At 36.9% G+C, this 26,871-nt stretch overlaps 1 protein-coding gene across 16 annotated transcripts in view; it reads left to right on the top strand.

The window, feature by feature from the left end:
• Positions 1-26,871, top strand: part of sorbs2a (sorbin and SH3 domain containing 2a) — a 90,259-nt gene that overhangs the window by 35,722 nt on the left and 27,666 nt on the right. For 8 of the 16 annotated variants that reach the window (XM_055205661.2, XM_055205658.2, XM_055205663.2 and 5 more), the window contains exons 2-14: positions 7,720-7,775; positions 8,375-8,470; positions 10,997-11,023; positions 11,225-11,349; positions 13,227-13,751; positions 14,343-14,735; positions 17,036-17,156; positions 21,233-21,408; positions 22,076-22,142; positions 22,302-22,352; positions 23,931-24,135; positions 24,227-24,341; positions 26,650-26,733. In XM_055205661.2, the coding sequence (XP_055061636.2) occupies positions 7,766-7,775; positions 8,375-8,470; positions 10,997-11,023; positions 11,225-11,349; positions 13,227-13,751; positions 14,343-14,735; positions 17,036-17,156; positions 21,233-21,408; positions 22,076-22,142; positions 22,302-22,352; positions 23,931-24,135; positions 24,227-24,341; positions 26,650-26,733 (1,995 nt within the window). In that variant the 5' untranslated portion in view covers positions 7,720-7,765. The remainder of the gene's footprint in view (positions 1-7,719; positions 7,776-8,374; positions 8,471-10,996; positions 11,024-11,224; positions 11,350-13,226; positions 13,752-14,342; positions 14,736-17,035; positions 17,157-21,232; positions 21,409-22,075; positions 22,143-22,301; positions 22,353-23,930; positions 24,136-24,226; positions 24,342-26,649; positions 26,734-26,871) is intronic. The other 8 variants (XM_055205668.2, XM_055205666.2, XM_055205667.2 and 5 more) reach the window with 5 other exon arrangements.

The following is a 26,871-nucleotide window of genomic DNA, read 5'->3' on the forward strand; positions in this document are numbered from 1 at the left end:
GTTCGCCTAAACCCAAAGGAAGATATTAGTAATCAAGCAGGAAACAGGATCACCATTGACTTCCATAGTATAAAAAAACTATTATCAAATAGCTTTCTTCTTCAATCAGACGGTTTTGTGTTGTTTCTGGACAGACTGTTACAGATTGCGACACACATTTCCTGGAAATCCTGTGTAATTCAACCATTCAGAGGACTTTGAATCTGCTAAAGTGTTTTTAGATCAGTGTACATCAGACATTCACCTAACGGTCCTGAGGCTCAGACTACAAAGTTGAAAAATGTATAGAAGAACCATCTGATCATTTAGCAGTTGCTTTCATCCAAAGAATCTTACAGTGGTACTGTACGTTTTATCAGACCGTGCTTTCTTTGTGCTTTTGGAATTTTGTGCAAACAAATCAAAACACAAATGTAGTTTACATGCTGCATACTGTGCCAGACGCTTCACTGGGCTAATAGGAAGTTGAATGTGGTTTGTGGTGCGCAGGAGAAACCACCAATGAATCAGCGTCTCTGACAAAAGGAGGCAGAGAGTCTCTGTGGTTCGGGCGGGGATGGTGCAGGCAGGAGCTTAAAGCATTTAGACACACACACATATTCATTCAGGCATTCAATAGAATGCTAATGACAACGTGAGTAAAAACCAAAACAACTTTAGAAACCCAAACAGCCTCACATTTTTCTAATGGCACAAGCGGACCTGCATGACAGCAAAACAACCTCCCATAACTTCCCCTCCTCCCTGCTGCTAGCTTTACTTGGCATTTTTAACCTCCCTGAAGATTAAAGAACTGCAAATCAGACTTAATATCAACATTTGTTTTGTCGTTTCAGGACAAGCTCGATATTGCCCTTCCTGTTTTGAAGAATCTGTCGTCAAGTTATGTAGAGTTGATTTATTTGGCTGACTCAAATGGTCCTTTAAATCTGTCATGGTGTTTTAAAAATATCCCAAAACAAATTCTTTATGTGCAGTTCATTGGCGGTCGATGGCGGCTATTTCTGTGTGATTTTATTTATGCTTACTTGACAAACACACATGCTCACACCCACAACAGATTCATAGTCTGTTACAGTTTTATGTTTAACTCAACGGCTATATGGAATAAAATACGACCTTATAATACAGACATGTTTTCTGCCACCAGCTGTGTTGGATGAAGATGATTAAGTGTCAAAGACATAAACAATAAATATACGTCAGTGCGAGGTGTTTTTCAAGGCAGCTCAAACATGCATTTTAGTGTGGGACTAGGATAAGCGCTGTTTAGAGTTAGTTCACCCCAAAATTAAAGTTTTGTTTTTTATTATTTAGTTTGACCACCTTTTACCTTCAGAACTGCCTTAATTCTACGTAGCATTGATTCAACAAGGTGCTGAAAGCATTCTTTAGAAATGTTGGCCCATATTGATAGGATAGCATCTTGCAGTTGATGGAGATTTGTGGGATGCCCATACAGGGCACGAAGCTCCCACTCCACCACATCCCAAAGATGCTCTATTGGATTGAGATCTGCTGACTGTGGGGCCATTTTAGTACTGTGAACTCATTGTCATGTTCAAGAAACCAATTTGAAATGATTCGAGCTTTGTGACATGGTACATTATCCTGCTGGAAGTAACCATCAGAGGATGGGTACATGGTGGTCATAAAGGGATGGACATGGCCAGAAACAATGCTCAGGTAGGGCGTGGCATTTAAACGATGCCCAATTGGCACTAAGGGGCCTAAAGTGTGCCAAGAAAACATCCCCCACATCATTACACCAACACCACCAGCCTGCACAGTGGTAACATGATGGATCCATGTTCTCATTCTGTTTACGCCAAATTCTGACTCTACCATCTGAATGTCTCAACAGAAATCATCAGACAAGGCAACATTTTTCCAGTCTTCAACTGTCCAATTTTGGTGAGCTTGTGCAAATTGTAGCCTCTTTTTCCTATTTGTAGTGGAGATGAGTGGTCCCTGTTGGGGTCTTCTGCTGTTGTAGCCCATCCGCCTCAAGGTTGTGCGCGTTGTGGCTTCACAAATGCTTTGCTGCATACCTCGGTCGTTATAAGTGGTTATTTCAGTCAAAGTTGCTCTTCGGCCCATTTTCCTCTAACCTCTAGCATCAACAAGACATTTTCGCCCACAGGACTGCTGCATACTGGATGTTTTTCCCTTTTCACACAATTTTTTGTAAATCCTAGAAATGGTTGTGCGTGAAAATCCCAGTAACTGAGCAGATTGTGAAATACTCAGACCGGCCCATCTGGCACCAACAACCATGCCACGCTTAAAATTGCTTAAATCACCTTTTTTCCCATTCTGACATTCAGTTTGGAGTTCGGGAGATTGTCTTGACCAGGACCACACCCTATAAATGCATTAAAGCAACTGCCATGTGATTGGTTGATTAGATAATTGCAAGAATGAGAAATTGAACAGGTGTTCCTAATAATCCTTTAGGTGAGTGTATAAAATGTATTTAAAAAATCCCATGTATCGCAAGAAAGTTTATATGCTCGTATGAGGTGGTTTTCTGGCAATTCGGAAAATATGTATTTCGCAAACCTGCAATGGAAACGCGATGTACGTAAGTCCCATAATCATTATTTGAAGATAATTGTGAGACGTTGTCTCTGCAAGATATAAGGGCTTTTCTTGGCATTAATGTTTGGATAATACTCCAACGTCTTCTTCGGGAAAAAATTATGGCTAGTGTGGTGGATGTGATATTAGTAAACCTACCAACATCTGTCGACGTGATGTTTGGATTGACTTGTCGCAAGAGGAAAAACTGCTTTTTAGTCGCATTCATCGGTTAGTAAACGCCGTCCTTTCGTATTTCGACATTTAAAAAATATTGCATACGTTATGCGCAAATCTGTAATGGAAACGCAGCAAATGACAAGGGCTAAAAAGAGCCAACAATAAATATGAGTGAGACAAATTTTGTCAGATCTGAAATATTGCGCATATTGATGTTAACACGGTTGTCTGAACCCCTCTGAATCAACTGTCAGGTCAAATCTGCAGAAACACTAAATTCACGAATGGAGACTGAGAGCCATACAATAACCTCGCAGTGGATTTTATACTTTACCTCCTCATATTTCTCTCATTTCTTTATCTTTACACAGCTGCAGTTTTTAGCTCTTGTTTAGTTTCCTGCAATATTAGTGCAAAGCCCTTCGGGTGCACTTATGTGTGACAAACATTCAATGCCATCTGCAGCTTGTGTTAGCAGGCAATTAAGCTGCCATTTCCGTAATATAATGGGCTGGCTGACATGGCTCTACACTTCTCTTTGACTACTGTAATTCTGCATTGTTCAACCAGGCTCAGCTGCAAGATATTTTTCAGATTGAAGGGTGAAACAAATAGCCAAGTATGTGTTTATTTCATCAGCCTGACGTGGGTTTTGTCAGTAAACTTTTAAGAAAAAAATGTCAAAATATGTATCCCAGCTATCACTGGGGCAATACCCATTAGGTACAGATATGTATGGTACCATAAATTGTCTGAGGTAATAATGTGAACTCTTTAGGTGCAATGCTGTACTTTTTGAAAGAGTACAGCCTCAGTGACTGGGGTACATATATTTACATAGTTTTTTTTTTCATTATTCTGTATGTATTATGCATTTTTTATGACTAACAAATTATCTTTGGGTGATCATAATTGTAGGTACATTTGGTGTCCGTGTCAATTTTTTTCTGCTTTTTCAAATGGTTATATTTTTTATTATGATCACAAGATGTTGCAGGGCAGGCCATAACAATATAATATTTTCTGTACTGTCTTATATAGCTAAAAAGCATGATTTTCTGCTGTCCAAATTGAGCTAAGAGAAAACTGGGATAGTCAACTTGAAAAACACATAAACCTGGACTTCCTCATTTTATACATCAGGAATATTAAAAAAGGCACCAAATGGCTGATGTTGAGGTGTAGACAAATAAGTGTTATGGGTCATAGCATGACAAGTTGTCAATTTATTTGCCACTAAATTCCCTTCCCTTCCAGATGTCTCACCATGTACTGTATATGATGAGGCTTATGAAATATGACAAGGTAGAAAGATTGTAAACAGAGCTGGATAGTCCCAATGGTTTTCTTTTCATGTTGACCCAGAGACTTGTTCTTTTTAAAGATACATACAAACTAATTTTAGTGCTTTTAGTACTCTTTATTTTGGGGGTCAAGATGATGGTGTATACAGATAGTTAAAGGGACACTCTGCTTTATTTAATAATATCCAGCCCCCTAGAGTTAAACATTTGATTTTTACTTTTTTTGAATCTATTCAGCTGATCTCTGGGTCTGGCAGTACCACTTTTATCATAGCTTAGCATAATCCATTGAATCTGATTAGACCATTAGCAAAACTCTTTGGTTATTTTTTAGTGCGATGCTAATGGTCGAATCAGATTCAATGGATTGTGCTAAGCTTTGCTAAAAGTGGAAGCGCCAGACCCGGAGATCAGCTGAATGGATTCCAAAGCGGTAAAAATCAAAAGTTTAACCTGATAAGGAACACGGATACACGGTACACCCCCTCCCTTGCACGTGAGGCTGCATGAACGTCATTGTAACATTGAAGCATTAAATCTTTAAAATATACGGTCATGCGGCACATCGTTGGAAAGCTTAGACTTTTGCGATTCCATTAAGCGCACACACAAAGCATAAGATGATTTTTAGCAATCATAAAACTGTAATCTCGTTGTTAGTTACCTGAACCGGGCGGCGCCAATTTAGGATATTTACTTACGTTCAAAATCTTCCCTTTATCCGCTTCAGTGAAATTGTCCAAAACAAATTGTTCATAAATCCCCAAAAGTCCAAGGAAATGGAATATCCAAGCCTTTTAATCCAAACCTTTTGTTCATCTCACAATCTTGAGGTTTCTGACGCAATTACGATATAAATACTGCATACAATAGTTCACTAACGGACATTCATTCGAATCTCACTTTTCATTCACGATTTATAATGAATATATTCGGATGTCACATTTATTATGCAACGTCTGAGGAACAAATAAGCCTCCTTGTGGAGTTTCAGCCGTTCCATAAGAGGCTACATCTTGGGGAGCTGGAAAATGAGTATATTTTCAAAAAAAGTGGAGTGTCCTTTTAAGAACAACATAACATCAAATTATAAATGTAGGTGCTGTAAAGCCATGGCTACGATTTCAAAGATTGTTCATTATTAATAACCTTGTTTAGATGCTGGTTATGGTTCTAAAATTCTAACAATATAAAGAGAAAAAAGAATGAAAAAAATCCATTCACTCTATTGGGTGTACAGTGGCAGAGAAGTTGACCAATGTAAGCTGTCCGGCCGGCGTCAAGGGGGGGCATTCGCGGGCAGTGCCCCCCAAACAGGTTGTTGTGCCACCCCCCCTAAAAAGTTTTTTATTAATTTAATATATATCAAGAATAATTAAAATAAATTAAACATTGAATGTTTCATGACTTGTAATGTAATCAAATGAGGAAAATATAGTTGATATATGTTTTCTTTCATTAAAATAGACCTTAGCAATACTAACTAATAATTATTGTGCAATTAATGTGCGCTAGGTAGCACTTTTGACCAGGGGAAACGAGGCTCAGGAGGGGAAACGTATGCCAAACGTTGTTGTGAAAGTAAATAACGTCAATCAGTCATAATTGTAAGTGTTCATTCCTTCAAGGCTTTATGTGTTTACTGCTCGGTAAATCTCTGTTCCGATGTTTACTACCGGTGATCACAGCTTGACTGTGAGTAACGTTGTTCAGGTCATTTCCTGGTGGGAGGGATCAGGTAGCACAGAGGGGCGGGATGAGTTTTTTAAAACTTACTTACCGTCTCAGGCTTTCTCGACCGATTTTCAACATCGTAGACTACAGCTTTAAAGCAATATTTGCTTTGGCATATTGTTTTTTTATAAAATTGTTATGGCTGCAGTGATTCAGAGACGTCTTTCTCCCTGTGTGTAACACGGCTATCTTGGCAAGCAATAAATCTGTCAGTAGCAAAGAACTATATGACAGCTGAATCTTATTTTTATGTCATAAGGTCTCTCTCTGCCCCTCTCTCTCTCTTTAATCCATTATGATGTATTGTCCCTGCTCACCTCTGTGAATAAAGGAGAAGTTATCAGTTGTTATGAGGATTACAACAACATTATCTCATACTGGCGCTGTTTATGTGTCTGTATATTTAGTGTGTTTGTCAGAGACAGATTTGGACGCTATGATCACTATACATATTCCACACCTTATGCTGCTTGTTTACAAATACTGACCGCAGACTGTCCGGTGTCAGTCAGAGTATATTACACCAAACTTGCATACTGACGCCCACGTTTCTAGGCAGTACACATCATGGACCCATATTAAGGTGTAGGTCTCTATTTGATACACCACAAACTTGTTTAAAACAGAATATGCATCTGACACACTGACTGAATATAGTGTGTGTATATATAACTGTGCCAGATATACTGTAGACCAGATTAAAAAGCATTAAGTCATCACAGTGTTAAAATAATAAAAGATATTCTTAGTGGTCATTTATTTTTATGCATTTATCCAAAGCAATATACAGGGTGTTTGAGGTATACATTCTACAAGTTTTTACTGGGAATCAAACCCACAACATTTTTTGCTGCTAACACATTTTTTTATATTGATTTATGATTTGCGATTCTGTTTAAAGTCGCCATAAAAAGGGAGTTGCGACTGTCTTTATTTTTGTCTTTATTAAATATTTCATCCGTCGGGAACTGGTTGGATCGTTGGAAGATTGCCGTTGCTAACAAAACACGAGAACAATCAACTGCAGCTAGTGCCCAATTATAGCCATGCCCTTATGCCTTAACTTGTGACAGGAAGAGAGGAGTAGCTGTTTTGAGAGGAATTGGAGGATAACATTTTTGATTTAAGATGATGAGGTTATAAAGTGCACATAAATCATTTATAAAAAAGTACAATATTAAAAAAAAGAAAAGAAAAATGTATCCATTTCTAATTCATGGTGACTTTAAAGCAACACTATGTAGTTTCCATGTAAAAAAGACTTACAGCTCCCCCATGTGGTATCAGACACTCTTCTGCAGGCAGGGGGAGGGGCGGGCTGTGTGCTCTACCCTCCACCGCCACTTTCAGAGTGTGCTTGTAGCAGCTAGGAGGCTGCTCAGGTTGCAGCAACAGTACAATTTGTCAAGTTAAAAGCTGTTCTATCACTGAAATAATTTTAGAGACATTATTTAAAGGTAAAAAAACTACATAGTGTTGCTTTAAAGGGCACAAATTATGCCCATTTTTACAAGATGTAATATAAGTCTAAGGCTAAAAATACACCTGATTCCTGATAATATAGTCTGATACAATAGTATCTATAGCCGCATAAGCACTACAATGTGCTGACAAACACATTTAGAAATGCTTTTGGTTAAAATTAACCAGTCAGTCAGTGGACGTGGACGGGGCTTTGTTTTTGTGATGTCACTTAATCAACAGAATCAAAACAGCATGTTTGGGTGGATATTTGTCATTGTAGGTTGGTTGTGTTCACACACTGCCCACACACATGTCCAAACACCTTGTAAAAGTGGATTTATTTATTGGATTTATTATTTAAACCTTATTATCTGGTTTTTGAAATAGATGATTAGGTAAAACATAATCTTATTTGATTTTGTGATTGTTATTAAAAGCAGTTTGATGTATGTTGCAGGTGAAAGTGTGCTTCTTCAGAACATAGTTTGGTGGAGTCCTTCATCATGAATACAGGTATATCAGTTTATCACTGAAATTTTAAGGTGCATGATTGCATTTCAAATGCACAAATGTATTTTGATTTGTTATGCTTTGATTTAAGGGGATGGTTCGGCCAAAGAGTGGGGGTCGCCCCATGATTTGCTCACCCTGGGGCCACCCGGTTAACATATGTCCATCCTTTTTCATACGAACACATATTTTGATATTTTTAAAATATTTGTATTTATCCCTGGAGCCATGTGGATTACTTTTGTGAAGGATGGATGCACGTTCTCTGGACTTGAAGGAAGTAGAACCCATATTAATTTATTATAAAGATTGGAAGAGCTAGGACATTTTCAAAAATATCTGAATATGTGTTCGTATGAAAAGGATGGGCATGTGTAACTCGGTGGTATCAAGGTGAGTAAATCATGGGGTAATTTTCATTTTTGTTCGAACTATCCCTTTAAAATGCTTCCTTTATTAGATATGTATCATTTATTATAGAGACAGTTCATACAGTAATATTAATATTGTGAAAATATATAATTTGATAATGCATGTGATTGCTTTCTATTTGTTGTGCATGTATGCTTCTGCTTGTGTGCATGAGTAAAAACATAATCCAGATAGCGGAGGATGTACTCGTAAGAGTTCGTCATTGTCTCTCACTCTGTGGCCTGTGAAGAGGGTGCAGAGTTCACCTAATTTGTACACTACTACAGGTATCAGTAATGTAGCGCAGCTATTAAACAAATACAGATATTCAGAACTAGATTTAGAGGTGTGTCCTTAGTTTATCATTGTTTCATCTGTCTTTAGTAGAGTAGAAGAGATCTTTTCCCAGACCCCCTCTGTGTGCCTGTGTTACATGTATTTCACCACATACTCTTGCTTACCTTGTCTGTCTAGTTCATTTCTCACTGTAGCTTTTAAGTAATTTACAGATTTAGATTTAGAATTTTAATTTAAATCCTGGGTTATTAGAGGCTAAATTGCATTGCAGTGCCATAGGTATACAGTATTTTCACTTTCAATTTTATTTATTTAGCACCTTTAAAAACAACCATAGCTGACGAAAGTGCTTTACAGTTTCAAAATGAAATAAACACACTTAAAAAATACAAACAGAGTACAAATCAAAAACTTAACTTGAAGGCTAAGGAATATAGGTGAGTCTTAAACCTTTCATTTGTCCGAGCTGTTCTAATGTGAACAGGTAAACTGGAACCATCCCATTTAAAATCTTAAAAACAAATAATAAAATCCTAAAATCAATCCTTTAACGATCCGGAAGCCAATGGAGGGAGGCTAAGATTGGGGTAATATGCTCACGCTTTTTTGTCCCTAACTGGTGCTGCATTTTGCACTGTAAATGCTGAAGAGATGAGTCAATTTAACAGTGACTATATTGAGGCTTTATCATTTCTTTTGACAAGCAAGTAAATCTGTACATCATTCGTGTAACAATGAAAAAAGATGTTGTGTTTTTTTTTAAAATGGACCTCACAGGCAGCATGTAAAGACAAAACAACATGGGGCCCAATATGGACCCTTGGGGGACACCACAAGTAAGAGAAGCAGCAGACAAAGAAAATTCACAGAAAAACTGTTTGTCAGTCAAATATGATTTAAACCATTTAAACGTTATGCCCTTAATACCCACACATTGTTTAAGTTGAGTTAAAAGAATCATGTAATTGACCGTATCAAAGGCTGCTGTTAAATCCAAAATCACTAAACAGCAGAGTTACCAAAGTAAACAGCTAAAAGAATGTCATTATAAACTCGTAAAAATCTCGTGTAAAATCATTGAATTATCAGTTTAAAGCTCACGTAACACACGCTGTTTCTGCATTTCTGATATCAATCTGGAGTACCTATAGAGTAGTATGACATCCTTTATATCTCTGAAGAGTCTTTAGTTTAATCAGATTTATAAAAGAAAGATTAGCTTTACCGAATCTTTCCGATAACGTACGAAAAAATGAAGAAGGAGGAGTTATAACACGGGAGGAGCGAGTACGAGTCATGCAACACTATACAACACGTATAACGTATGATTCACTGCATGTTCGTGTCATTTATCTAATATACACGCGCCTATTTCCAACATAAGACAGAAGTCTTACTTACCACGTGTAACTCGTCATGACCCGGTTCTGAAAATCCAGCGCATCAAACACACACGCAAAACTCCGCTGCTAATCCGGATAATAAACTATATCCATTGTTTCCATAAGGCTGGATGTCTTCTCCTTACATCCAAAAACACACTTCTTGTTGTGCCATTGTTGACTTTTGAAATTAAACAAAGCTGAGTGGAGTGATAAGCTGTTAGCAAGCTCTAGCGTCTCCCGCTGACTGACGGCTGGGCGGGGTTTTCCGGGGGAAGTTTTCTGGCGGAAGCCTATATAAAGAAGTGATACGTATCGAAAACCCCTGAAACGTCAGTTAGAACCATAATCGAAAAAAATTAGCCGAAACTTGTTCGAACCCTGGCGAAGTGCATTCGGCACAGAAATACTCTGAAGAACGCCCAACTGCATTTTTGACACTTTGCCTACGTTTAGCATGAGGAAACAACTCTATAACTGTGTTAATAAGTCAGAATGCTTGAAATACCATTAAACCCCCCCTTTAAAGTATCCAGCACCTTTATTGTCATATTGTCATACTGTACTCTGCTGTTTAAGTGAGTCTGCTGGAAACTGGCATCTTTTTTCAAGACATGTCAGAGAAATAACTGTAAATTATGAAAAGCTGTTAGCCACAGGCAGGCAGTCAATACACATTTACAGATGCCCTACCATGCCCTTCATCACTTAAAGCTAAGCTGTTTGTAGGCACATACGAGTGATGCTCTGAATGCAAAAAAATATGTTGCAGTGGCTTTCACACATCATAGATAGACCACAAAAAACCATAAAAAACATATGTGACTTCCCATACAAACCCCTGTCATTCTGATGTATATTGATTTTTACAGTAATATTTTTACATATATTTTATCTAATTTAACTATTGTACACCATGAAAAAAATCTAAATGGTGCAAAATTTACAATTCTGCCATCTTTCTTTTCTATATTTTAAGCCATTGTTCACTCTCTTTACATGCTTTACATAAATGTTTTGTCAAATATTTTCCTTATACAGTTTGTTACAGTAACTTTTTGTCTGTGGTTATTCGCAGTAATGACTCATGTAACTGTTACATTATGTATATATTAATATATTTTTTTTTAACAGGTAGTGAATCTCAGTCATCAGATTCAGGCAAGTGTTTGTTGGATTTGTGGGTGTGTTTTTACATGAGTTTGTCTGTTGATATTGATATTTTTCAGTCAGAAATACAGACAGAAATATAAAAAAATTGTGGTTATGTATTACTGTGTGTGAATGTTTTTTCATGTGCAGTATGTTTATACATTTTTGTGTATTCTAAGTGTCCTACTAAAATAAGTTTGCTGTGTGCAGATCCCTGGCGTTCGCGCAGTGTGTCCGAGCGGTTGAGGAACGGAGATGCCAGTAGCTCGTCGCTGAGTGCCAAAGGTTTCCGTAGTGTTAAACCCAACCTGCAGGACAAGAAATCACCCACAGTGGTAATTTCCTTTTTATTATACATTTTAATTTATTTTATGGACAGGTAAATTGTACTGTTCCTTTTATGTTTTTCATACCATAGAATTCAGAACAGGCTACTTAGAGGAAAGAAAAAATTACAAATGATAAATACCGGGGTGTGTCATTTATTTCTCCAGTATGTCTCTTCTCAGGTTTCAGTTTCAAAATAAATGTTATCATCATAGTGTATACCAATGTTTCTGAATTTGTTCAGTCAAAATTTTGTGAAGTTTTCCCAAATATGTCTTATTCTTACAGCAAAAAGATACGCCATCCACATATAGTGTGTGGCCCTGACCAAAACCAATCATAAGTAGCACAGGTATATTTGTAGCAATAGCCAACAATACATTGTATGGGTCTCAATTTTCATATTTTTTATGGCAAAAATAATTAGGATATTATGTAAAGATCATGTTCCATGAAGATATTTTGTAAACTTCCTTCCATAAATATATATAAAAAATATGATTAGGAATATGCACTGTAAAAAAAATGTGCTGCCTTAAATTTCTTTGTTAAATCAACTCAGATTTGCAAGACATTTCGACTTACTGTTTTTATCTTGACAAGAGATGAGTAGCTACAACTTTTAAAATTAGGTTGACTTATTTAAAGCATATTTTGTAAGTTGTAGCGGCTCATCTCTGGTCAGGATAAATAATAGTAAGTTAAAATGATTTGATTAAATAAATTAGTTGATTAAACAAAAAAATTAAGGTAGCAAAGATTTTTTTTACCGTGTTTTTTTATTATTTTCAAATAGTTGGATATCAGCCAAATATTGTCATATCCTAACAAATCATAAATCAATGAAGGCCTATTTATTCAGATTGTGTATAACTTTCTATTAAAAGAATTATGACTGGTTTTGTGGTCCAGGGTCACATATGTTTTATAGCTGTTCTGTATATTCTTAATGTCAACAACTGTATTTGTATTTCTCTGGAATCTTAACTCTTTCCCCGCCATAAACGAGTTATTTTGTTAATTAAGAGAAAACAAATTTTTGTTCCTGATGAGTTTTTATGGTAATGTGTAATACTGCGATTATCCACTACACTGAAAAAAATAAAGGCTGGATTTACTTAAAAATTTTGTGCATCATTTTTGCATTAATCCAGTTGCTTAAAATTTCAAGTAAAACTTACTTAAAAAAGTGGATGCAAAAATGATGCACTATATCCAGCGTATTATTTTTTTACAGTGTATCCACTTACCCAATTTATAAAAAACTTAAGCAAAAAATTAATTATTAATTTTACACTACGTGTATGTTTTGATAATCGTTCTGAATCTGATCTCTAACAAAATTCCTTCACAAAAATCCAAATATTTTTAGCTTTTTGCTAAAAAAAATTTTTTTTGAAGAAAAATACCAATATAACCAAATTTATAAGCAGAGGGAAAAAATTCCCATTTTGTTTGTTTGTTTGTTTTTTGTTTTTTTAAAAGCAGAGGGTCTGTTTTTTATTCATTTGATATATTTGTATGTTTATATATTTTTAGAAAAAAAAATCCTGGAAGGCATTTTGTGAAACTTTTGTGAAAATCACAAAAAATGCTGGCGGGCAACTTTTCAAAAAAAGACTGGCGGGGAATGAGTTAATAGAAATATCTGAGAAAAAGTTGAAACATTAAAAAAGAGTTGTCAATTTCCTCTGGGAATACTTTTTTCCTATGTTTTTCAATTTATTTTGTTAATTCAAGTAATCATTTGAGTTCTTTTAGCTTAATAATTTTTTTTTCATCTGATTAGTTGTTATTGTATTTAATTTGTTTTTAGTGGGTTAAATAGCAAAACTCAATTACATTTACGCATACTCTGTCTTCATACTGGCCTTTTTTCTGTCAGGTTCCCCTGCCACCTCCTCGGAGAGAGAGCTATCACACAACTCCTAACCCTCCCTCTTACAGCTCCCTCTCAATGCTCTCCGACACCCCCCTTTCTCTCCCACACAGTGATGATGTCATTACCAAAGGCACCATTAAATCAAGTGCCACCTCGTCATACTCTTACTCCAAGAGCACCAGAACTTCCACTTTGACATCGGGAGCCCCCCTTGAGGAGCCCCCCTTCTCTTCCCAGCAGGCCAATGCTAACAGTTTTATCACTCGGGTTCTAGAAGGCAAATTGTCCTCAACTAAATTCTCTTCTGACAACCTGAACGCAGATCCCAACCCCAAATCTCCACCACAGCGAGACTCAAGTTTAGATACACACGTAGCATCTCTATCCATCCAGTTAGCTCCCCGCAGCCCAGAACCAAAACCAGAGACCCAGTCAGGGCCTAAGACTGAATCCAGGAGAAACGCACTGGACACGGCAGACCCGGCGTCACCCCCTGTTGTACCACCAAGACCAACGGGCATTGTGGTGGTATTACTGTCATTTCATTTACCGTGATTTGTATACTTGTCTTTCTTGAACTAACAGACTTTAAACATGGCAGATTCACTCTCACCTGATTGGACATACTGAACATTCACAGACACCACAATGTATGAAAGCACATACTGATAATTGGGTCATTCTAGGAAACGAGTGTCTTTTCCAGTTTGATTTCGTTTGAATAGCTTAGACAATATATGCCATCTCAAGGTAAATCTATACATTATATATTTGGAGTGTTATTGTACCCTTATAATTGTTAGGATATGGTTCCAAATAATACAAGGTGTATATGTTGTCCATTTCTTTAAAAGGGAAAAACATGAGGGTTTGGCATACACATATAAGGCACCCAGATCACACGAATGACCCAATTACCCATTTTGTTTAACTACATTTTTATCACCCCTCTTAAAAAATAACTCATTCCTTTCCACAGATTCACCTGCTCTTCTTCACATTATTGCTCAACATGGTTCGATCCACCTGTGCTCATGTTATCTCACTTCCTGCTCACCAGCGTTGCTGTGCGTTCACCTAATATTTTTTTCTTCCCTTTTATTTACCCGCTTCTGTCAGCGTGAGTTTTCCCCAGTTAGAGGGGGCACCAGACCATTCACCTCTGGACCACCCTCCCCAGACCCAGCGGCTCGTCGTTCACCGTATAGCCGGGCCAGTCAGGACTCTCCCGACTTCCTCTCTGGGCTATTGCCCAAAGCCCTCTCGCCTACGCCCTACACCCCTCTGGAACGTTCCGGACTAATGTCGGCCTCTCCCATCGCATCACCAGTAACCGTATCAGCGCTGAGTCATTATTCATCTTCCACCGTCGGCTTGGAGGAGCTGCAGATCTGCGGCTTGGACTCCTCCCCCACAACCACACCCACCCCGTCCCCAACACTCAGCCATGCCTCCAATGCCCCCGACGAGGTTCCCGACCCTACCGCCCCATCAGCTGCCACAGGCACTAACGTAACTATCACGCTCAACTGACATTGCTTACCTCAATCTGATGTCACATTTGAATCAACTCTTTTACTGTACGTCCTTACTAGTCACTCATTCATTTATTGTTCAGTGTCATAATAACCATTAATATGTCAGCTTTCTGCAGATGGCTGCCTTGTGTTGTGCTTTTTCTGTGTTTTTACTGTGTGCTCTATGTATGCAGTTGTCCATTGTGTTATTGTGGGCTACTATTTATGATACCCAATTAAAGTCAACATGAAATGGCATTCACAACCCATATCATTGCCTTAAGGTGCCATGTTTCCAAGTGAATCAAAATATGTCATTTTTATTCTTCGGGGATGGATTGAATCGTAAAACTTACGAGAATAGAGCTAGACCTGAAGCCGGGTTTACAGTCAATTTTGAAGAGAGTAATTTATTTATTTTTTAATTAAAGATGCAGTGTGTAATTTTTAGAAGGATCTCTTGACAGACATGCAAAATAATATACAAAACTATATTATCAAGGGTGTACAAAGACCTTTAATAATGAACCGTTATGTGTTTATTACCTTAGAACCTGGGAATGTGAATGAAGAAGCGATTTTATGTTGACCTTAATGTTTCAGTAAATGTGTGACATTTTTGATGTTTTGGAATATGAATGTATAATGCGACCATATTCCAATGCTAACACACTTAACTAAATACTGTAGGTTGTCCTGCACCTGTTATTGTTTTGTGGTCTAAAAAATATTATTATGTAAGGGGACGTGTACACCAAGGTGTTTTCACCTGCGGTCGGTGTATGTTTTCAGTTGTTTCCAGTGGAAGTTCCGTGCTGTGCCCACAGAGCTGAAAAATGTTCAACTTTGGGTGAAACGCTCAACTCGCTAGGGGATAGTTCCGGTGTTTGGCACTTTGGGTCTCGTTTCTGGTTTGTTTTGGATGGGCTGCAGTGATGGACACTGAAGTTTTGACGGTGGGTTGTGTCTTGACTTTTTGGCTCGTTTGGAAGTGTCTCTTGACTGCTTCAGGGTGGAGGTCGGGGGCCATGCACGGGCATGTCGTTGAAACAGCACTTAACGTCCATTTTCAAAACTGTGCTACTCACCGAGTGGTTCATGGTGTTCGTTGATGATTAAAAACAAATATATCAGTGCAATGTATGATTTCAATCCGTGTTATTTGGTATAGTGGAACTATTTTTTAGATAGCTCACAACTGCGTATATACTTCCACTCTATATTTGCGTCTGAAGCGTTAGCACACTTCCGACCACTTGATGGCGACAACCACTTTACAAGGACGCTGAATGGAACTCAGTGTTTAGCGTATAGACAGTCACAATCGAGCTCAACTTCAAATCCAATGCTGGTCACTGAGCCATCAAATATGGGAAAAATTTCTTCTGAGAGAAACCGAGCGAAAAAACTACAACCACATGTAAACAGACCCTTTTCCGTTTCCGGCGGCGGAGTGATATATCAGCGAGCAATGAGTCTTCCAAGAGAAGTCAATGGAATTTTACAAAATGCCAAATAAAACACGACAGAAACTGTATTTCGCTACACTACTTGTTTTTAATCATCAACGAACACCATGAACACCACTCGGTGAGTAGCACAGTTTTGAGGTGGGCGTTGGGTGTTGTTTTGGTGACGTGTTTGTGCATGGCCCTTGACTTCCATTCGGTCGGGAGACGCTTCTGGACGGGTCAAAAAGTCAAGACACGACCCATTGTCAAAATTTCAGTGTCCATCACCGTAGTTCATCCAAAACAAACCAGAAATGAGACTCAAGGTGTTAAATACCGGAATTGTCCTTTAATGTCACTTTTTACTCAGTTGTCCAATTACATTGGAGGAGGGGCGGGACAAATTCCACAACAACCAACCAGCGCATCGTAAAACAACTGATAAACAAAACAGAAGTATCAGAGTATACAAACCGTTTAGCTGAAGAAACGGCCCAGTTTTGGTGTACATGCCCACTAAATCCATTTTTTCTCTCAGAACTGCAGATGCACCAGCAAAAGCTTTTTTGTTACTCTATGTAATATAGATTTAATACTGCAATACAATGTTTTTTCTCTATAATAGTGTCTTGTGTATTTGGTGACATTTGCCTTTTCATTGTGTGCTCTGCTGTCTCTCATATTTCTAACATTGTGTTGTTTCATAACATTCATCCATGCCTAGTTGTTTAACTTAAGTGACTTCACATTTTATTAATTAACTTTATTAATCCCTGAAGGGAAATTAATATTACTACACATGCCATGAATCCATTTCTTATAAACAGTTTTTTTTTTTGCCCAGGGTCAGATGACAATGAACGGCAGCTCTCAGTCTCAAAGGCCCTTCTCTCCGCCTGCATACCCCCCTCCTCCACCAACCTTCAGCCCAGGCCTAGTAAAGGTCCAGCAGGGTAGGAGTTCAGGTGAGTGAGGCTCAAACAAACCTCCAGCTATTCTTGCAATGAAGAATGCATTCAGAAAAATATCTATTTTTTTGGATGTTACATATGCGACCCTGGACCACAAAGCGGTTGAAAATATGTACAAATATAAATATGCTTCAATGATGGTTTGTTAGGATAGGAAAATAGGATACAACTATTTGAAAATGCAAAAAATTAAAAATATTAAGAAAATGGCTTTTAAAGTTGTCCAAATGTCCTTAGCAACACATATTACTAATGATATAAATGTTTCATACTAAATGTTTGATATATTTATAGGAACCGGACCTGGAACTAGATCTTTACTTTATATAATCCTAATATTTTTTGGCATTAAATTTTTTTATTTTCACCCATACAATGTTTTTTTTTTTTGGCTATTGCTACAAATATGCTACAAATATTATGACTAATTTAATCTGGGGTCACTAATAGGAGCAAGAAAATCCAAGATCAATTCTTAAAAAAACAATAGACCATTGTACAGCAAAGGAAAACTTGACGGGCTGTAGACTAAGCAATAAAACTATGTATTTTTTGAATATAGTTTCTTTTTACTATATACCTCAGAAAAACGGAATATCTTAAAAAAATGCAAAGGCTCTGATAAAATTAATAATGCGCTAATAACATAAAAAATAATAATTATTATTTATAATGCGCTTTTCTTAAACCCAAAGAGCTACAATACTACTAAGCATAATATACAAAAGAAAATAATAATAATAATAACCAAATAAAATAATATTATAAAGAAACAAAATAAAAAACAAGAATAATAAAAAATTACCATTTACAATAATCCGCCTTAAAAAGAAAAGAGTCTTAAGAGATTTTTTAAAAACAACCAAGAGTTAAAGAGTGTCTAATCGTTCTGCATTAGGCAATGACAGAGAAGGTAGATATCTGGCAATGTTTCTTAGATAAAAAATGCAGTTCAAAAATAATTTTAATATGAGCATCAAACAATAACTGTAAGTCACAAATAACACTTGGGAGAAAGGAGTACTTAAATTACAGTCAGTATTAAAGATTAAATATATTAAATTATTGAAGTCTTTTAAAGATTCTTTATCAGTACTGCCCGATAGTCTCCAATTTAAAGTATATTATTAAAAAGTGAGATAGATAGAGTAAAAATCTGTAAATTTTCCTTAGGTACACCTAAAGGCTGATTTTTTTCCTTTTTTTTGTGACAGGGATTTTTTATCTTAATTGTATGTACGTTGTATCAAAGATTCAAATTTTTAAGTTAAATTTTTAACAAATTTTAGTTAAACCCAAAACTTGAAGAATGTGTTTGTTCATACAGTGAAAGTGAATGGGACCCCACTTATCACGCCATCTTGCAGACAACTGCAAGTGATGTGATTATAATGGTTTATGAACATGAGCGCTAACATGTTTTGTGTCTGTGTATTGACTGAGTCCCAGTTCCAGTGCTCTGATTTAATGGATTTGTAATGTACATTTCTTGTTAGGGTCCTGGCAGCTTGCATTGCAGTCCAGTCCTCAGGATATGATGCATTTACATCCATTAAATCCCACCAGAGCAATCAATACTTGAACAAAATAGATTTGAGGATAGGCGACGCACTGACATTTGTATGCATGTGCTTATATTAGAAAAGCAAATTCATACTACACTGTAACAAATCTTTGCTGCTTTATATTTTTCAGATTTACAAATCATGTCAACTTATTATTTATTATTTATCTTGACTAGAGATGAGTTGCTACAACTTCAAAGTTGACCACAAAAAAGTAAACTTCATTTTATAAGTTATAGACCGTTTCAGCAGTAACAACATAAACAAGCGGCTGTCACGGTCCGCACGTAACTTCCGGTAAACGCCGCTAAGAATAAATAACAACAAAGTTCTTTAAACGTAGTTTATTTATATAACAAGTAAAAAACAACACATAGATTACAAACCGAAACATTTGTTATTTTTGACGAGGCATTTGTTCAAGAGATCAGTTTAGCAACTAGTCAGGGCCGGGTTTCCCAAAAGCATCGTAAGGCTAAGTAGATCGTAAAAACGATCGTACGAATCATCTTAGAATTACGGTCCGTTTCCCAAAAGCTTCGTAGCTTAAGTTGCACTTAAAAATCATCGTAGATCTACGAGTGGTCTGGAGTAATCGTTAATTCATAAGTGCATCGTAAGACAACAGTGTTACAAGGTAACCTGCAGGACAACCAGCAAATTACACTCCTGCAATGACGATAATGTAATGTTTAAAATGTAGGCTATATTTATTTATTGGGGTTTTCTTTGCTTATTTGTTTAAATTACTTTAATATAATATATTTAAAATTCAAATGAAAAATACAATTTAAATGACTAAACATAAATGAACAAAGAAGGAAAACGTATTTGGTACAATTTTGGTAAAAGTTGGTACTAGCAAATTGATAATTTTTTTTTTGAAGGGTTGGCATCTGATTAAAGAAACCAAATAAATATTTACGGTACAATGCAATACTCCATAATAATAAATAAACATAGATAATAAACAACAAATAATAATATTAATCTAAACTATAATATAAAATGCAGAAAGCATTTTGCAATGGGACAAGTCCTAACTAAATACGAAAAAGGATATTTCATTATGAACAATTTTAAAACATTTAAAAAGTCATTGAACAATAATAAAAAATATTATAAAGAATATTAGTGCACATTGGCTAAAGATCATTAGCCTAAACAAACTTCTGCTACAAATTCGAATCATTCTAAAGGTGACATTTCAGCACTTGAGAAACGGATAGCGACTCGTAAGTAGCACTTAAAACCCAGCTGCAAGCGATCATTTCACGTGCATCTTTGGGGAACGCACGTAAATGAACAACGAATGTTCGTTAAGTAGCTCGTAGAAAGCGCTCTTAAGTGCTAAGTTCAATCGTTATCGGGAAACCCAGCCCAGACCATTAAAAAAACTAAACCGGAAGTAAAGTTCGGATCCAGACGTGTATCACGTGCGTCCGATGAAACCGTCTATAACAACTCATCTGTAGTTATAACGATTCATCTCTAGTTAGTTGGAATGACTTGTAAATTTGAGTTAATTCAACAAAGCAAAAAAATTTTTACAGGGTACTGTTTTTATTAATGAAAAAAACAAGCTGAAAAATGTTAACACTCTAAAAAAAATATGCCTTGATATTACTGAAAACTTGCATATTGTAGATCTAAAGAAATTAATGTAACTGTCTTATTTATGCTGTGTTTCATTATGTATATGCTTAGTCAGAGTGATATTGTGCCATGTCAGTGGTTCTTCTAATTAGAAATTACTATGAAAATGTACAGTACGCGCTATCCTGAAACATGTTGTTTATTTTTTATGTCACTTTGTCACTGTCTCTTCTTATTTACTTCAAAATATAATATTTTCCAAACACCCCTCTCACTATCTATACCAAGATTTTGCTGTTTTTGGTGTGTACTGTAGTGTGTAATGTAGTGATAGACCGATATATCGGCCGGCCGATATATCGGGCCGATATTTGCGAGTTTTATGTGTATCGGCATCGGCCGATACATGGCTGCCGTGTTTGCCGATTTTTCCGGCATAATTTACAGACAGAGTGCTGGAACCCGCAAGCGATTGCAGGTCATGTGACTAAAAACAACCAACCTTTTCACGACAACATTGAAAGCTCGGCTTAACAGCTGATCATAGCTGAACAAAGTGGGGTTTTTTTTATCTCTATGGGGCGGTTTCCTGGACAGGGATTAGACTAGTTCTAGACTACAATAAATGTAAGAACTGTGCAAACTAATAACATCTCTTTTTAACAACATGCCATTTTTTACATAATTTTTATGATGTAAATTGAGTGAGCAAAACCAGTATCGGCTCCAAATATCGGCTCCAAATATCGGCTCAAGAAAATCGGCAGCCTGTATTGGTCATCGGCTAAGGCTGATGAAACAAAAATCGGTATCGGCATCGGCACTGAAAAATCCATATCGGTCGATCCCTAGTGTAATGTAAAATAAAGTAAATCAAAGTAACAAGTAATATCTCTCTCTTTCTCTCAGAGGGTTCAGAGACAGTGAGGAGAGAGACAGTAGTCTCTGGACAGACAGTGGTCAGTAGCTCTGTCCCCATTGCCCGTTTCTCAGAGGAAGAGAAGAAGGTGTCCATCATAAAGGCTCCCCATTACGAAGGCATTGGACCAGTGGATGAGTCGGGCATTCCCATTGCCATCCGCACAGTGAGTGATATCCACTATACACATTTTTCCTATATGCACATGATATCTTCTATATTGGTTTCACTGTTGAGATTCGTATGGTCGTACAAAACCATGAGAATTTTAGATAAAAACAATAATGAAGGCCTATCCCTAAAACCAACGTCACAGTGACATTGGGGTGAAGCACATCGTACTGTATATAACCATATAAATAAGATACAATTTATACAAATGAAGCACCTTAAAAATTATTACGAATTACATAAATTTTTTTTGTAAGACCCTGTGTAAACTAACAGAACCAGCCAGCGTTGTGGGTCATTTTCTAAATTGAGATAAAAGAGATAAGTCATTAGTTATCTGTTTTGAGGGAAGTGTACTTGATTTGTGTTGGGGTTGTTTTGACATTTGATCCTCTCATTGTGGTTGAAGGAATGCTTTTGAGCTGTGAGCAATTCAGACTGTCTGTCATTGTGTGTGTGTTTGTTTGTGTGTGAGCTGAGGAGAGCATTCCTGGCTCTTTCCAAGCAGGTTACTATGTTACTCTCTCTCGCTCTCGCTCTCTCTTTCTCTCTCTCTCTCTCTCTCGCTCTCTCTCTGTCTATGATTGTGACTTTGATGGTTGTCAGCTGATGACAAATGCAACGTATTTTGCTTGTGCATGTGTGTTTGCGCTTCTATTTAGACTGTGGACAGACCCAAGGACTGGTACAAGACCATGTTCAAACAGATCCACATGGTTCATAAAGCAGGTGTGTATGATGTGACAGAGTGGGAGGGATGACACAACATGCCTGTCATTTTGATTTACCAACACAAACATACACTCATGTACACTATATATGAATGTTATAAACAACTTAAGCAGAATTTTTTTAGTTTAATTCTGTAAAATTCTGTTTTTCTATCAGATGATGACTATGCAGACACATATAATGCCACATATGCTGTCATAAACAACGGTGAGTTGAAGTCTATAAAAATGGCAACCTCAAGATTTGATGTTAAAGGTCCCGTCATTTCTGTGTTTTTGAAGCTTTGATTGCTCATGTAAAAACACGGTATTTTTTTACACAATTAACTTATTTGTATAGCACTGTTTTCACTGTCGTCACAACGGGCTGATGTCTTCCTTGTTCTAAGTCCCTCCTTCAGAAATACGTAACGAGTTCTGATTGTGTAGTTTGTTTAGTGTGTTGTGATTCGATAGCAGCTTAGCTTGCCATTAGCTTAGATGGCGACTGACGTATTCCTGTGGGCGGAGTTAGGTCAAAAAAACTGTTCTAGTGACGTCATTAAAGCAGGAAGTAGAGGGCTGTAGTCCAAACCGGCCATTCGCTGTAGGCTTTGAAAGGCGAATTCTGTTAAAGAAAATAAATTGCCTGACAGTGAACTTTGAGCTTTATCATTTTACAGGTATTATTGCTGCTACTCAGTCTCACGAGGTTTCATGATATAGTCACATAATTTTTTGATTCTTTTTTCGTGATATTATCACAAATGTCATTGTTGTTTTTTTTTTGTGATCATATCACGAATTCCTGTTTTCATGTAATTATCACGTATTGGTTACTCAACTGCTTTTTCATATTTTTAAAGCATTGTCGCTTCAGTTTAGAATTAGATTTGGTGCTTGCATTAGAATGTCACTTTATGCATCGGTTTATACTATTTTTTTTCTGATTTATTTTTTTATATGTCGCCTGGCGTTAGGGTTAGAGTTGGGTAAGGATGTCATTTTATGTAAATCTAACCCTAAACCGAAGCAACAAAGGTAAGAAAATAGGACAAAACAGTTGAGTAACCAATACGTGATAAACACGCGAAAACAGGAATTTGTTATACGATCACGAAAAAACGTGGAAAATCACGAAAAAAGAATAAAAAAATTACTTGACTATATAACGAAATTTCGTGAGACTGGGCTGTATTTATGCTATTATACCAACATTACACACTGACTAAGGTTTTAAAAAATAGGATAAGAAAAAAGGTAACCTTTAAAAGTCAATACCTGCTTAAAATGTGACACTGTTACAGTCTGCAATGTGTACTTTAGATTATCAGACTTTAGCCTGGATTTCACAGGGTCATATATAATGTAAATTAAACAAGTGTTAATATATAGTCAATAAACATTTTCCCAAAGTAGATACTGATGCATGGGTGGGTCGCATTTCCCTAAGGGGTTAATTTTCTAATAATGACCAACTTACTGTATATTATTTGCCTTATTACTTTTACCACTTAAATCAGTATACATGGACATGAAATATTGATTTAAGAGTAAGAGCTCTATGTCAACGTTTCAGCATTTTGATTACTAGTAGCACTATTACAATAAATAAATAAATATGAAGTTAAAATAATTGATAACATGCAGCTAAACATAGCCTAGCGGCTTTACCCTGACTAATCCGAATCCATTATTTCAACAGCTTTGTAATATTGATGAATTAAAATTAATTACTTTATTTTTATTTTTAGAGATACACATTGCTTACTGACCTGTCATACTGGAATGATATTGTCTTTTTTAGACAACTACCCTGCTGTCCATGCTCACCCACCACCTCGAACACACACCTACCGGCCTCTCTCCAGAAATGCCTCAAACCCACCAGATGATGCCACCCACCGGGAGCTTTCACAGTCACCGGTGCCCCCGCCGCCCCCTCCGATGCCCTCTCTCCTCCAGCTCCGCTCCCGAGACATGGACAGGGACAGAGAGTTCTCACATGACCCGTAAGACAACCCAAATTACTGTACATGTCATGTTTCCATACATCTGACCAGTCTTGATGTCACTCTGGACTTTGTATGTCCTCATCTGCAGAAATGAATGGGGTCCAATGGATCGCAAAGTGGACACGCGTAAATACAGGGCGGAACCGCGGAGCATCTTTGAGTACGAGCCTGGAAAATCATCCATTCTTGAACAGGAGAGACCTGTGAGTGATCTTGATCAGACAAATCATTTCAATATGAGATTTTTATTTATATAAACTGGAAAAAATTAGACACAATCATACACTGTCAGAAAAAAGTACAAATCTTGGGCTGCACTCTTTGAAAAGGACCTAATGTGTACCACTTAAAAATATGCAGTGTACCTTTGAGCTACAGTATCAATTCTGTACAGTATGTACTTTTAGGTACTAATTTGCACCCTTTGGGTACAAAGGTATACACCGCCCTATAGTGACAGCTTTACCTTTTTTCTGAGAGTGTATAGGTTGAAACAATGCAGCAGTTGAAACTGGTCTCTATTGTTACTTTCCCACTCACTTAAATTTCATTATTTATGCTACAGTAGGACGTCAGTTTAGATTTATGTTTTAGGCCTGATTCAATGTTTATTACATTGTCGAACTCAAATTTTCTGGCCTGCTGATTCAACAACTGTTCAGGCTGGGTTTTTCCCTTCCATGGTCATGGATCATTTGACCAAATAATGGAACATTAGCTTTGTCTGGAACTTGCTGATGGTAAGCAATGTGCTTTTGAAGAAAGCTTTCTTTTCTTTCGTTTGATTGATCATTTCGTAGGCAGAGCTCATCAATAAAGAAGGCCTGAGTGCTGAACTGTCACTACATGTTGAATATTAATCATGTACACTGTGTATTACATATGTGTTCAATAACTTAAAGGGACATTCCACTTTTTTTGAAAATATGCTAATTTTCCAGCTCCCCTTGAGTTAAACATTTGAGTTTTACCGTTTTGGAATCCATTCAGCTGATCTCCGGGTCTGGCGGTACAGCTTTTAGCATAGCTTAGCATAATCCATTGAATCTGATTAGACCATTAGCATCACACTCAAAAATGACCAAAGAGTTTTTCCCGTTTAAAACGTGACTCTTCTGTAGTTACATCGTGTACTAAGACCGGCAGAAAATTAAAAGTTGTGATTTTCTGGGCAGATATGGCTAGGGCAGGGCATAATATCATTTATCATGCCATGTTACGGCAGCAAAGTCCTTGATTATTACGCCAGAATGAGAGTATAGTTCCTAGCCATATCTGCATATATAATCGCGGATTGTGATTTTCTGACGGTCTTGGTGCATGATGTAGGAAGAGTCAAGTTTTAAATAGGAAAAATATTTAAACTTTTGTTAATCATTTTTTGGCGTGGTGCTGGTGGTCTAATCAGATTCAGTTGATTGTGCTAAGCTATGCTAAAAGTGGTACCGCCAGACCCGAGGATCAGCTGAATGGATTCCAAAACGGTAAAACTCAAATGTTTAACTCTAAGGGAGCTGGAAAATGAGCAAATTTTCAAAAAAGTGGAGTGTCCCTTAAACATTCATAGGCGGAAATCCCAGGGGGACAAGTGCAAACTTTTTGTCAGCTAAATCCCTTTGACCTAAATGATTTACTTGAAGTACCCCCTGCAATTTTAATTTCAACAACACTTATTTTTGTCATTTTTCATTATTTTATCAGTATTTATTTACATAGTGATATTATTACCAGATTAATCTTTTAATAATTTTCTTTAATTGTTAAGTTCTTAGTTTTCGTATTGTGTTGTTGTTATTTTTTTAGTAAGTGTTTTATTAAGATTGTTTTATTTTAAAATAATTTGTTTACATTTTACAAGTTCATTATATATTTTTTTCCCATTTTGCTCATTCCCCTCCTGCAGCGTTCCCCTTCTTGTGTCACTTTCACAAGAAATTTCTGTCTCGCTGTGTTTTAAAACCCAAAAATTATCCAAAAAGTAATGGCTCAATTTAGTGGTTTCTGAAAGCGTTTTTGATGCTGTTTTGCAATGCAGATGTAAAATGCTAAAAGCCCATCAGACAAAGCTGTGTGGTTGTAGGAAACAACGGGAAGTAAATGTCAAGGGCTGAATCATAGCATGCCGTCAGCAGAAGCACAGTGGATGTGGCAGTGTTTGATGCCCCGGGTGGCAAAAGGAGTGGGCAGATTACCCAGCACACGCAAACATACTGTAGCTTAAGGCGGAAAGTGAGAGAATCAGAGATGCAAAAGGCAACTTGTCGCCCTCTTGTGGTCATTAGTGAAAGGCACAACTTGCAATAATTATTGTTATTAATAATTTGTTTAATAATTTGACATCATATTGACATAATTGTGTGATCATATACCTCCATACCCACAACAAGCTCCTCCATCTCTTCTTTACATCTTGCTTGTTGTCTTACTACTCCTGATTCCCATCTTTCCATTCTTTTCCGTCCTATTTACTTTTTCTCTATGTACCTCTCTTCCATGTTGCTTCTCACGCAGGGGTTTGATTTAAACCCAGATGACATAGATTTAGAGAATGAGCCTTGGTTTAAATTCTTTTCCGAACTGGAGTTTGGACGGCCGGTAAGTTGAGTGAGGGTGCATGCTGTAGTAGGCTGTTATCTCCTTGTCTTGTACACACATGCTGTGGTGTAGTGACAAGTGTCTTTGTGTGTGATATTTTGATATTGATATCAAAATATGAAAATATGTGTGTGCATA

The sequence above is a fragment of the Misgurnus anguillicaudatus genome, chromosome 3 (assembly GCF_027580225.2).
Source record: "Misgurnus anguillicaudatus chromosome 3, ASM2758022v2, whole genome shotgun sequence".
Lineage (NCBI taxonomy): Eukaryota > Metazoa > Chordata > Actinopteri > Cypriniformes > Cobitidae > Misgurnus > Misgurnus anguillicaudatus.